The 14,229-nt window shown below is 40.7% G+C and overlaps 1 protein-coding gene across 1 annotated transcript in view; it reads right to left on the reverse strand.

Annotated features, from left to right (window-relative positions):
- Window positions 1-11,719, reverse strand: part of SLC29A3 (solute carrier family 29 member 3) — a 58,910-nt gene extending 47,191 nt beyond the window's left edge. The window contains exons 1-2 of the mRNA XM_063434687.1: window positions 11,633-11,719; window positions 4,495-4,778 (exon numbers count right to left, since the gene is read on the reverse strand). Of these exons, the coding sequence (XP_063290757.1) occupies window positions 4,495-4,778; window position 11,633 (285 nt within the window). The 5' untranslated portion in view covers window positions 11,634-11,719. The remainder of the gene's footprint in view (window positions 1-4,494; window positions 4,779-11,632) is intronic.
- Between the last annotated feature and the right edge of the window lie 2,510 nt (window positions 11,720-14,229).

Below are 14,229 nucleotides of genomic sequence, written 5' to 3' on the forward strand. Positions count from 1 at the left end.
TGGCAAATCACTTTATACAATGATTTCGGTTTCCCATCCCTCATCTGGGCATTTATATAATAATGTTAAAAGGACAGAACATGAAAAGTGCTGCCCTACAGTGAGCAGAATTCACATGCTGCAAGGAATACAACTAAAGGTTGAGATACTGCCTTAATTAATGGGACACTATAGAAACCAAAACAACTTTAGCTTATTGAAGTAGTTGTGGTGTATAGATCATGCCCCTTCTGTCTCCCTGCTCAATTATCTGCCATTTTGTAGTTAAAAAACTTAGCCACGGCCACCTATTTGCTAGGAATGATTAAAACCTCATGTTATGTGTATGTTGGATATGTGTACTGTTCTATACTAAACTGGCATAGAGTTGTCAGCTGACGCTGAGCCAATGAATTCTGTCCAAACCTGGTATGAGTTGGCAGGATATTGCATTAGTAGTGGTTATGGTGTTTCTTTTAACAGACAAATATTCAGAGTTTTGGGATACATGGTATTGATATCTCTTCAGAACTGCACATATTCCCAAGTACATACATAGGTTGTTGTGTTTATATTTTAGGCTATATATTGTATTGATACAACCCTTAACCAGGCTAGCGGTATTCCCGAGCGTGACTCGGGGTTAATTTTCGCTGCCAGAAGCGGTAACCCCGAGTCACGTTCGGGGTAGATAACAGAGCTGGCAGCGGAGTCTCCTTACCTTCTCCTTGCGATCCAGCGATGTCCCCGCGCTGCGATTGCCGGTGAGAGCCCCGGCGGATGCCTCCATCTGACTTCCTGGTTCCGTCTCTGTGAGCCGCAGAGGCTCATGGGGGCGGAACTGGGCGGGTAATTCAAATGTTTCAAGCATAAAAGTGACACACACACACACTTAGGTGATACAGTGAAATCCTGTCAGATTACATTGTATCACCTCAGATTTGACACAGTATCACCTCAGATTTGAAATTTGATCATCCTACATTACCCTGCCTGCCCTTTTTGCTGTAATTTCTGCCCATAAAATACATTTTTTACCATGGCATCAAAGCGTCACTTTAGCATCTCCAAAGCGGGTTTGGATCAGATGAGTGGCAGCGACACAGAGCCCCTCGCAGAATTGAGCGACTGCGATAGCGATTCGTGGCAAGATTCGTCATCCGACTCTGACAGTGACCAGAGAAGTGGCGACAGCGACGATTCTGCACCCGAGCTCAGTGATGTGCGCACTTGGTGCCTTATTGATTGCGGTATGGATGAGGTACCGCCGCCAAGATTTCCGTTTACTGGATCACCTGGGATGAAGGTAGACGTTGAGCACAATGATCCTTTGGCATACCTAAAATTATTTCTCACAGATGACGTCATTGAAAAGATTGTCACGGAGACAAATCGCTACAACGAGCAGCAATCAGCTACTCTGCATAGCAAGTTTTCCAGGAACAGAAAATGGGAACTGGTGACTAAAGAGGACATCTGGAAGTTTCTGGGGCTAATACTTCTTCAGGGGGTGGTGGGGACTACCAATAAATGGCTGGCAACCCAATTTTTTGGCACCATCATGTCCGAGTACCGATTTTTCCCTCATAATGAAGAATTTGCACTTCACCAACAACGAGGAATTTGACGAAGCCACACATCCAGCGCCAAAACTCAAGAAGATCTGAGAAGTATACCAAATGATCCTAAAAAATTTCCAGCAGGCCTGTGCGCCAGATAGAGACATCAGCATTGATGAAAGTCTGATGGCTTACAAGGGACGCCTCAGCTGGATTCAATACATCGCATCCAAAAGAGCACGGTTTGGAATAAAATCCTATATGCTCTGCGAGTCTGCCACCGGCTATATATGGAATTCCGTCATATACACCGGTAAAGGAACACAATTCAACCCCAGGTACAGCGGCTATGGGATGGCAACGTCATCAGTCCTTACACTGCTTGAGCCATTGCTGAATCAGGGGTATTGTGTGACAACGGACAACTTTTACACATCGCCTGAGCTGTACGAGTTTCTGATAAAACACAAGACTGATGGATATGGAACCGTTAGGGCCAACCGACGTGACCTGCCATCTATGTTTGCCAAGAAAAAACTGAAAACAGGAGAAATGGTTGCCTGGCAGAAAGGAAAGATGATGGCAATGCGTTGGCGTGACAAAAAAGACGTATGCCTAATGAGTACAGTGCATAACACCTCCACTGCCATGGTCCACACAAGAGGTGGGAAAGATGTCATGAAGCCACAACTTGGGATTGACTACAACAACACCATGGGAGGAGTCGATAGAGCTGATCAGGCGATGACATTTTATCCGGCTATGCGGAAACAACAAAAAAAATTACAAAAATCTTCAGGCATCTACTGGAACAATGCCTATATACTGCAGAGGAAAGGGTGACAAGCCTTTTGTTCATTCTGACTTTATCTGGAAGGTGGCGGAGCGGATTTTTGTGAACTACCAAACTGCATCAGTGGCCGTGAACAGATCTGGACATCGTGCTGTTGACGTTGTCAACCCAGAACGCCTGACTGGTCGTCACTTTATGGATTACATCCCGCCAACCGCAAAAAAGGCAGCACCTACAAGGATGTGCGTAGTTTGCTGCTCAAAGCGAGATAGCAATGGAAAAAAAATCCGAAAGGAAACCAGATTCCATTGCCCTGATTGTGATGTCGGTCTATGTGCAGTCCCATGTTTCAAAATTTACCACACCCAGGATGTTTACTGAATTTTCTTTGTTTGACAAATTTCATTATTACATTATTGAATAAAATTATATTAGATTATAATTCATGATTTTATGTTTCGAACTTTATCACATCTGAGAGTACTTTTGGTCAGGTTTAAGAAAGTAATTACTGGCCTACAATACAGAACACCAAATTTACATGCAAAAAAATGGTACCGCTTTTGGTACAAAATTCCTGACATAATCATACCGCCAGGGAGGTTAAAGGGACACTCCAGGCACCCACTCTGCCCATTGGAGTGGTCTGGGTGCCAACTCCCACTACCCTTAACCCTGCAACTGTAAATATTGCAGTTTTTTTTATAAACTGCAATAATTACCTGGCAGGGTCAACCCCACCTCTAGTGGCTGTCACACAGTTTTTTTTAGTGTTTAATAAAACTGTTTTTGGTTGGTGTAACCAGTTAAACACTTGTTGGACATGGAGTTATTGGAAAAGATCAGATCTCCATAGACCAGAAATAGACTCCTGATTGGTGCAGTATCTTCGTGGTCTATGAGGGGATTTTTTGCTGATGCAGCTTGCCAGGGCAAGTGCAGCAGCTTCATGATCTCCCCTCCTTTCTTTATAATGCATAACAAATGTAAGGTTCCAGCCTGGAGTATCCTTTTAACCCCTTAAGGACACATGACATGTGTGACATGTCACGATTCCCTTTTATTCCAGAAGTTCGGTCCTTAAGGGGTTAAACATCAATCCAGTGGTATAGCTGAAAACGCTTTCTAATAAGTGACTGTCTTCACTAGACAAGGAAGTTTGCTTTGTAAGTTTCATACCATGTTGCCCAATTTGCTGTCTGTCCATAGGTTAGAATGCAAGATGTTTGCAAATGAATCATGTAAAGACCAGAGTCACATGACCACCAACTATTAGGTTCCTCAACAATTTATGCTGAAACAAAGTAATTAAATGCTGAGTACAGTAGAATTAGGCTACACATATTAATGTGTGTGTGTATATATATATATATATATACCTTTTTTTTTTTTTCTTTAAAATTATGACTTCTTTAATGGATTTCATTTTTGTGAAGGTGCTTTGATTGTGTAATGGTGTCAGTTATTCACTAAACTGAAAGTGAATATCACATTTTAGATCAAAGTAGACTAACTCGATAAAATATCATCGTCAGTGCTGTGTTTTTAGTTTGGCTATTTTCTAAAAATTTGAAATACCCTTTGAATTCAGGGAAATTCACACTTTGATGAATGACCCTCTGTTTGTGTCTGAATATCACATGACTTGGCAACATGTGTCAAAGTAATGGGGTTATTTTAATTAAATGAGCATGGTCACCATAGTTCACTGATCAATGACATCTCCAGGTCCAATTATTCACTTCTTTTACATATTTTGGGTAAACAGTGTAACTGATGTTTGAGTTGTTAAGATGATCACATAATTACTTGATTAAAACAACCAGTTTAAAGGAACACTCCAGACAGGCCAACTACAGCTTGTTGTAGTGGTCATGGTGCCAGGATTGTCCTTGCATCTCCTCTCCCCAATTGTAAGGAGTTAAACCATTTTTTAACAGTTTGTCTTCCTACCTGTTGTTCGCCTGGTGCTACTCCTCTCCTTCAGTGCCATTTTTGGAGAGTCATAAATCCATCGGCAGGAAGATTTAATTATTGCAAATTGCTATAATGTCGAGCAAAGCATCGTAGAAGTCATATTTAAACAGCTGAAGAGCTAAGCATTGGCTTCTCCTGCTTTCAAACATATCAATTATTTTGCCATTAAAATAAAGTTATACTCACACTTAAGTCAGAAACGGTAGGCTGTTCAATGATTGGTGTATCTGAACAGTTCCTGAACTTGTATATCCAGTAGTGTTTTGCGGTGCAGATAAAGTTCCATGGCAGTGCAGAACCGACCCCCAACATGAAAAATATAATGTACGTGCTATTATAACGGTCCTTTGGTTTCCGGACATAGTAGTGGTTTATTTGATTCTCCATCAATAAGGCCTCTTGCTCGTCGGAATAGATTACTTCAGAGGGGCTGTATGTGGAGTGAGCATTACAAGGGGAGTCCTCGGACACTGTGGGTGGAAAAATATATAAGATGATTATTTAGAAAAAAAGTATTGCAAAAACATTGAATGAAAATAAATTCAAATTACAACAAATAACAGAACTGCACAAATACAATTGATTATTTCTTGAGCTGACCTTCAAATGCATAACCTAAACATTTGACTCATATTCTACTCTCTACCTCTACCACTTACTCATATCAGATCTATTTGTAGCTTTGAAAATGCTAAACCTCCCCAAATAAAATAAAATGCTATATTATCTTTTAAAGCAGGACTTTGATTTTCTTTGAGAAAATCTTTATTGAAAAACAAAATAAACGTTAGACCAATGGTTCCCAACTCATTTCACAAGTCTGGCCAATGGTCCAGGATTTAGGGATCTCCTAGTTCTGTTTTAATGAGGCTACAAAACTTGGACTGCTCGTGCCTTGGGACTGGGTTAGGAAACTACTGATGGACTTGTGTTAAAGGACCACTATAAGCACCCAGACCACTTCAGCTCAATGAAGTGGTCTGGGTGCCAGGTCAGAGAAACTGCTATGTTTACACTGAGGGTTAATACACTCTCTAGTGGCTATCTCACTGACAACCGCCAGAGGCCACTTATGCGATTCTCAGTGAAAATCAAAGTGAAAAGACGCTGACGTCCATAGGAAAGCATTGAGTAATTTTTCAGTGAAATGTTAAAGCGCTAAAAACAAAGTATGGACTTTTTTACTTCGGACAAAATGTTGCAAAATGCCAGAGTTTATCTTTCCGATGCAACTTGCCATATCAGCCATCTTGACGAATTTTCCACAGAAAACCATTTTGTACTCCGCATGCATGAGCAGACTAGACTCATGGCAGATGAGACTGAAGTTTAAGCTGAACAGGAAGGTGGCAGTACAGGGGAGGGTGAACTTAATTAAAGTAAGGTACAAATATTCGTCTTACTCCTGCCACCACCGGGCACCGCCATGCAGTTTTGCTCCTACCACCCCCGGGCACCATCATGCAACTAGAAACGGCAACCTTATATAAAAAATAATATAAAGCACCCATAAATGGCTGGACCACTTAAAATATAACATTCTTAGTCAAACATTACTTTGTCTTTCATGTCTTCAACTATATTACCCAAGAGACTTGGATAACTATGGGATCATTGATCTAGCGCAGTGGTCCCCAATCCAGTCCTCATGGACCACCAACAGTCTAGGTTTTGTCAGCATCTCCATAAAAAAAGGAAAATACATAAATCCTGGACCGTTGGCGGTCCATGAGGACTGGGTTGGGGACCACTGTTCTAGTGGACATTGTCACACATAAGCACACAGAATTGCAACCACTGAAGCATGCATTCAGGTAAGAACCAGGGTAACTGAACATGAAAACCATTGTGGTCCTGATAAAGTGATTAAGGCTCCATTCACTAAGGTATAAGTGGATATTCAAAGTCAGTTGTAATCGGTAAAGAAACAAACCAATATAAGCTGATGAAGATGGAGAAGGATAAGATTGGGGAGGGAGAAGATAATTACTGCTAAGTTCTTGTCGGCTTCAGGTATTTGTTGAAACATTCTATGAATTCTAAATGGATCTTCCATAAAATGAGTAACGGATAAGTGTGATAAGTAATAAATACTTATTTACTTAGTAAATAACATATTGGGGGAAATCCAAAAGCATGCACAAATGCACTTTTAAACCCATTTGGAGAACAACTCTTAATATGAGTTTTACCATAATGTTAATCAAATATAATATATTAAAATATGAATACATGATTTGAACTCATTTTTGATGAGCAAAATCATATCCTCATACAGAGATAGTGTGAGGATCTACATATATTTTCCTTCAATTCCTTAAAGGAGCACTACAGTGCCAGGAAAACAAACTAGTTTTCTTGGCACTATAGGGTCATTAGGTCACCCCCACCCTGAGGGTCCCCCTTGTACTGGGCTGAAGGGTTTAAAACCCCTTCAGCCACTTACCTTTCTCCAGCGCCGGGCTCCCTCTGTGCTGGGGATCTCTCCATCCCCTGCCAACGTCAGATCCGAATGAGCATGCGCGGCAAGAGCCACGCGCATTCGAACAGCCCATTACTCAATGCTTACCTATGGACGTCCACCGTCTTCTTACTGTGATTTTCACAGTGAGAATTGCAGAAGCGCCTCTAGCGGCTGTCAGTGAGACAGCCATTAGAGAATGGATTAACCCTGCAATGTAAACATAGCAGCTTCTCTGAAACTGCTAGGTTTTCAGCTGCAGGGTTAAAACTAGAGGGACCTGGCACCCAGACCACTTCATTGAGCTGAAGTGGTCTGGGTGCCTATAGTGGTCCTTTAACCCCTTAAGGACACATGGCATATGTGACATGTCATGATTCCCTTTTATTCCAGAAGTTTGGTCCTTAAGGGGTTAAAGGAACTTCATGTTCATGTTTTAAATCTGGGGAATAGGGGGAACGCCCCATATTCAGCAACAAATGGTGATGATAATCTTTTTTTTTTTTGCAGAAAACCAATAGCATGTTATTTTCCTTTTATTCATGAACCTGTGATATCCTTTGTTCAGAGTATATTTTCCGATGCTTTTTTAGATGCAAGCATTATTTCATGTTTAGTTTCTAAAATACCTATTGTTACTTTTTTTTTCTGTTAATAAGTTTCCCTGTTAAAGGGAAGATTTGTATCACCAAACGTTGCCATAAGAAGTCTCTTGAGGTAAAAGCTTCAAGATGAGTCACTAGGTTAAGGCTCTATGGAATGCGTCAAGAAAATATGCTGACATAACCTTTAAAACACAAACACGACAAAATTAGCCATTTCTCAGCATGTCCTTACAAGAAGTTATATTCATCTTAGTAAATATCACCGATTTTCTACACCAAGGTATCTCCAATTACCCAGCTTACCAAGATAAAGTTATTAAAACCACTTTGGATAATGCAAGTTAAAGGAAGAGGCATGGCAAATGGTCTTTCTCAAAATTCTGAAAATCGTGGGATGAGTATACATGACTACATAGAATGGCAGTAAAATTCCCACACCTCCCTAACACCCTTTTATGTTGTCAAAGAGGCTGCAGTGAGCATACAGTTTGCACATGGCTGCTTACCCAATGGAATTAATTGGAGTCTAATAAACATGAGAAAAACGATCACCAGGGCTAATGTGGAAGTGCCATTTGTTGCAAAGATACAGTATGGGTTAAGTAGCTAGGAGTATCTCTTTGAGGACATCTTCCATAGCTTTACATCTACAATGATAGCTGTGATGGTCTCCTGGGTCTTAATGTGAGTTAGTTAATGGAGGTTGGTCCTGATTATCCAGGCTAGAGCTGACGTGTCAGTCCTAAGCTGCTCGGAAGTGAGCTTTGACCTACCCTATGGCTTTTTCATCTTGGTCTGTGGATCATATGAAAACCCAGGATTCCATTGTAGAGATGTGCTGCTTGAGAACTTGGTGCAGGATGGACAAAGACTTTACAAGGGATATGGCACAAGTAATATAGAACAGCGAACTCTTGCAACAGTACCAGTGCAAGGGAAACCAAACTAGTGCAAAGGGAAACCAAACGTAGGTGGAAATTGCAAAGCTAAATAAATATACATGGTACAAATGCCTTAAAATACGATTGTTAAACATACTGAAGAATGTCCCTGTTAATAACTTTGGGACACTGCCATATTGAAATACTTTTTTGTTTATTCTTAATTATTATTTAATTAGCAAATTCAACACCCTGAAAAACTGGAAAATCTGGAAACAGGAAATCTGAGAGAGAGAGAGATAATGCATGTGTGTGTAGATATGATGTGATATGATACTCCTGAACTTCTTCACACATTCCATATTCCCTCTCTTGTCTTGTTTGATCTTCCTTTAAAACCCATATATTATTTCCACCCCCCCCCCCATCCACGTAACTATTGATATATGCCATCTCTAGGCTAAACCTAATGTTTATCCAGTTACCTAATGTTTATCCACCTCTCCTCTTAACGACAACTTTATTTATTCATTTATTTATTTTAGGGGGGTTGGGGGGGGGGGGGGGGGGGGTGGTTGCACAGACGCATTTAGGTGACAAGTCCATTGGATGACATTCCACTGACAGAGCAAAGGATTGGTGGTAGTTTCTCTTCTAGTTATTAATTCAGAAGGTTTCTATATTCTTCCTGCCTCCTGCCAAAATGAAAAACTGCATCATCTCTGGAGTATATGCACAAGAGTTCAAAACTGGTTTCTGCTGAAGATTTTGCTAGACTGGATAACCTTTTGCAGACTTTCTTGTGCATGTAAATGCCGCGGCAATTTTCACACAATGATTGAGAAAATAGCATTTCCCACCAGTGTTCACTTGCAATAGTTGACAAGGACATGGCTGGGAAACGAGAAATTTGTCAAAATTCGGATTTCACCTTGCTTTATCTATTTGTTTATGTGTAAAATTAATATTACATATTCCGCAGCACTGAACAATAGGTGGGCAAAAAATAGTCGTTGCCACAAGACAAGTTGCATGGATAGGAACAGAATATGGTGAGGGCTCTGCTCAAAAGAGCTTACATTCTAATGGGCGTGGGGTATAATTTACACAAGGATATGAAATACAAATTAGTAGTGGTACTTATTCTTAAAGGAACACTCCAAACATCCTACTCACTACAGAGTATGCTCGTTATGGTGCCAGGAGTGACCTAGTATCACCCAATGTAAGTAGTCATACCGTTTGCTCTCCGGAGCAAAACCCCGGTGCCTGGTGAACTACAGGTAAGTTATCAAATGGTTTGACTAATTACATTATCGTGCATCTGGGCACCATAACCACAACAGCGCAATAGCGCGGTTGTGTTGCTGGTAGTGTTCCTTTAACCCCTTAAGGACACATGTCATGATTCCCTTTTATTCCAGAAGTTTGGTCCTTAAGGGGTTAAAGCGATACTGTCACCATCTGTGGACTTTGCAAAATTTGAAAAGTCCCCCAGACTGTAACATCGCCATTGGAGTTCCAGTGCGCTGGAGGGGAGAGGGCAAGGAAAAGACCCCCATACGGCAATATCGCCGCTGGATTTCCAGTGGGCTGGGGCCTTGCCTGCACCTGTCTCTCGTGGGCGCAGCCATCTTCGTCCAGCAGGTCCTTTTTTAGTACCTGGAGCCAAAGTCATTGCTGAGTACAGCATTGAGGTCTATGGAGGATCCCACGAGACGGAACACATTTTTTGCAGCAATCACCGGTGACAGCAGGGAGATTGTTACTTTTTAACGTTGGTAGCTCTGCCCAGTGTCAACGAAACTCAGGCATAAGAAAATATGAGACCCTAGAAATAGATGAACAATTAAAAACAAGAAAAACAGAGTAGGAAAGAGGAAGAGAAAAGAATGTGATTGAGAAAAGGTAAGTGCTGCTTTAAGTATACATTCTGTGGCAGGACTTTCAGAGCACAATGAGAAATGTTGCTAAAGCCCCTACTTCCACCTCTATTCCTGACATCAACGGTGCGATGTGTGTTCCCAATACATTCCCTAAAATGTGTAATAAAGTGGCACCCTATTCAGGACACTGGCAAGATAATGTGCAAGTTATAAGCTGCACACAGACCATGTCCTGCAAATGCTATATGATACATAGGAAATAAAGCAAAATATTTTTTTTTTTTTTTTTTTTTAAATGATAAATTGTTTAAAGGACCACTCTAGGCACCCAGACCACTTCAGCTTAATGAAGTGGTCTGGGTGCCAGGTCCAGCTAGGGTTAACCCATTTTTTTTTTATAAACATAGCAGTTTCAGAGAAACTGCTATGTTTATAAATTGGTTAAGCCTTCCCCCTAATCCTCTAGTGGCTGTCTCATTGACAGCCGCTAGAGGCGCTTGCGTGATTCTCACTGTGAAAATCACAGTGAGAGCATGCAAGCGTCCATAGGAAAGCATTGTAAATGCTTTCCTATGCGACCAGCTGAATGTGCGCGCAGCTCTTGCCGCGCGTGAGCATTCAGCCGAAGGGGCGGAGAGGAGGAGAGCTCCCCGCCCAGCGCTGGAAAAAGGTAAGCTTTTCCCCTTTCCAGAGCCGGGCGGGAGGGGGTCCCTGAGGGTGGGGGGCACCCTCAGGGCACTCTAGTGCCAGGAAAACGAGTATGTTTTCCTGGCACTAGTGGTCCTTTAATAACAATTTTCTTTTGTCTTCTTTCACTTAATGTTAGTATGTATGTGTTCGTCTGTACGAATATAGCTCTAAACTTAGAACTGTGGCAATCCTGCAAATCAATTTGTGGAATATAAAACTCACTCTATAACCATGCAAGTATTGTGGAGGTTGTAATGAAATACAATATCACTATTATTATTAACTGTCTGTGAGGTTTTTTTTTCACAATTCAATTCAACAATCAAAGAGGTGCGGCAACCCCGAAATCCCCTGCAGGCACCCAGATACAAGAACTTTTACATTTTCTTTTTTTTTTTTGTGAAATGGCCACATATGGCACAATAAGAACACCAACATTCTTTCCCTTCTACAGAAACTCCCAGTACTGGCAGGCTGACAATATACTCGTTAATGAACCATATCAAGCTGATTCTGTGTTTATTTATTTTTTTACTTTCAAACCATGAATTAAAAAAAAAAGCAGCACCTATTAAAATGTGGCTGCCTGAGCCTGATAAGAGTCTGAGTCCCTGCAGCTAAAGAGCCAGCTCTAGTGAGGGATTAAATCAGTGTAGTTAGTTGAACTCCCTATGGGCACTGCAATGTGTCTTTCTAATCAGTTATTGTATTGAATCCTAATCAGCCCAGCTCAGACCCCTGACCCTGTAATGGGCACATGCTAACATACCCACAAGCACTGGCACCCCTGCTCTCACTTACTGTTTAATGAGATACATAAATCCAAGGGCTGCCAGGACTGCTGCTGATCTTGTTGTCAATAAACCGGTCCTCTCAGTCTCCCTCTTCCTGGTTGACAGCCGGGAGGAGGGAGTTTGGGGAGGGCACAGGCTCTAAGCACCTCCTTGGGGATGTACTGAGACCTTTCCCCCTCCCCTCCACGTGAGTCTGCAGCCCTCAGCTACTGAGGGTGATACAGAGGAAGCTTAGGGTGATACTGATTAAAAGCAAGACAGAACTATTCACACCCGGAGAGGAATACTGGGTGGGGTGGGGGATGAAGTTGGACTAGGATTCTAGAGGGGAGGGGGGGGAGAGAGAGAGATTTATTATTGATTTTTTATTTTAGCATACTACATGACTTATGGCATGCCTCACTTGCTAGCTTTTGTATCCATGCTCACATGAGCCAAATATTAGTATTTGATGATTATATTTGTAGAGGGAACCAAAAATGTAAATGTAATTTACAGCAATTTAACCTTGTAAAATGATTTCAAACACAAGATAGACCCCACTGTCTCATAGGGATGATACATCCTCATTTGATCAGGAAATTTAAAAGATTATAATAGGCGACTATAAAATTGAAAAGTTAAAGAATTCCAAAGTTTTAACAGTATACAAAGTTTAAGATTATATCTATTGCCCTTCCTGTTTTTGTTGTTTCCACTGAATTCAACTTAATTTTCCTAGTGACGCAGATAGTAATTGGATCTTAGGGCAAGGAAGATAACGGCTGCTCGTATAACACAATACAAGCTCCAAATACACAGCTAATTGAATTACTCAAACCGTGAAGAACTGACAAGATAGAATCACATGGTATTGCGGGAAAATGGAACGCGGCTTCTAATATCAGGACAGGGACCAAATACAACTATGCATTCTAAATACAATTATATCATGTTTCTTCAGTAAATATGCAGGGGTAACAACAAGCAGACCTCAAATCCCTACCTAAATCACCCACAAACAAAATAAAATCTAATAAACATTAAAGTATTACATTTTCAATATGCTTTTATTTTAGGAGTGACCAGACAATATTTTGACTCAGGACACGTCATTCTCAAACTTGGGTCTTAGAGTGTGATACACAGTAGCGTTATGGTGCAATTCAAATATGGTTCTTTAAATTACTTAGGTTTCCTTAATTAAAATGTGTCAAACATTATTCAAAAACACGAATAGAGCGGTTCTAGAACGTAAACATAAAACAAAACAAAAAAAAAAACAGTAGCATATTCGGAAAATACACCCCTAGACACAAAAACACATGCATACATAATCTCAAGTAAACACGCGCAGATTTATTTTTTCTATTTTTAACAGTAAAATTAATTTTATCTTGCTTACCCTTTTTATTGATATTTTTTAATATTTTGTAAAAGGTAACAGTACCTACAATTGCAATTGAAAATATTATAGACAGCAGACATGTCACGTATAAAAGAGAATAGATGGTATCTACAAGTAAATGGCGATAAGATATGTAGGACAAAACAGGTATACTATATTAGACATTGATATAGACTTAGATATAAAATATAACTTGTCATAATAAAGCATGAGTTGACTTTGATATATGTTATGAGTTGTTTTTGTATATGGTGGGATAACCTTTATTGTAGGCTTTGATCTTACACCAGGCCTAAGCCATAAAACTACTATTTAACCATCACCAGAGCTGGACATAGGGCATCGTAAAAGGTATTGGTGCATATGCTCTGACTTTGGGTTCTTCAAAGGACAACATAATTAAAGAAAATATGGGGTGGGCAATACACTGCCAGGCCAAACCCCTCTGATCCACCCAGGGGTCTGCCCACTTAGAAACAACTAGTTTTAAGGTGTATATTGAGGATGTTGGACTAACCTGTCGGTGATTTATTTTTTTCCAACAACTACTTGGAGAACACTTTACCATCCGAATCTCCCACAAAAATTAGATATAAGGGGTAACTATGTGTAAGGATTTCTTGTGTTTTCTCCTATTTTATTTTATGGAGTGTTTTGCAATTTGTTATCTGTGTTTCTGTATGCCATTTATTTCTGTATGTTTGTACCCAGCGCTGTGAATCTTTTTGTCAGATTAAATGTTTACATAATCAGCTTGTGTCTTTGTTCTCTATGAGCTCACTCGTCTGAGGAAAGCTCAGGTAAACACGTTACCAAAGGGTTAATTATATATGTCTGATCAGTCAAGTAAGGTTGTGATACTATAATTCTACTGTGTGTGGGGTAACCTAAGACGCCCGGATATAAAGTCTTGGTGGTGGCAGTGAAGTGTGTACTAGGGTGTTAGTGTAGAAGGAATTGCAGGGGTTAATTTAGTGGTTGCTGGGACTAGCAACAGGTAACCAGGGGTCTGGTGTCATTAACCTTTTCACTTCTGCACTCTCCCCACTGTCTCGGCTGGGCCAATAACCCATGTTCGTGACAAACTGGTGGTAGTTGGTGGGAAATTTTGTGCTTGCTGGATCTTACCTGTGTAACGGACCCTCCATCAATCGATGCTCCTAGTGCTTACCAAGGACCATCAGCACCGCACCAGACACCATAAGCACTGCAGACCC

This window comes from Pelobates fuscus, chromosome 10 (genome assembly GCF_036172605.1).
Source record: "Pelobates fuscus isolate aPelFus1 chromosome 10, aPelFus1.pri, whole genome shotgun sequence".
In the NCBI taxonomy this organism is placed as follows: Eukaryota; Metazoa; Chordata; class Amphibia; order Anura; family Pelobatidae; genus Pelobates; species Pelobates fuscus.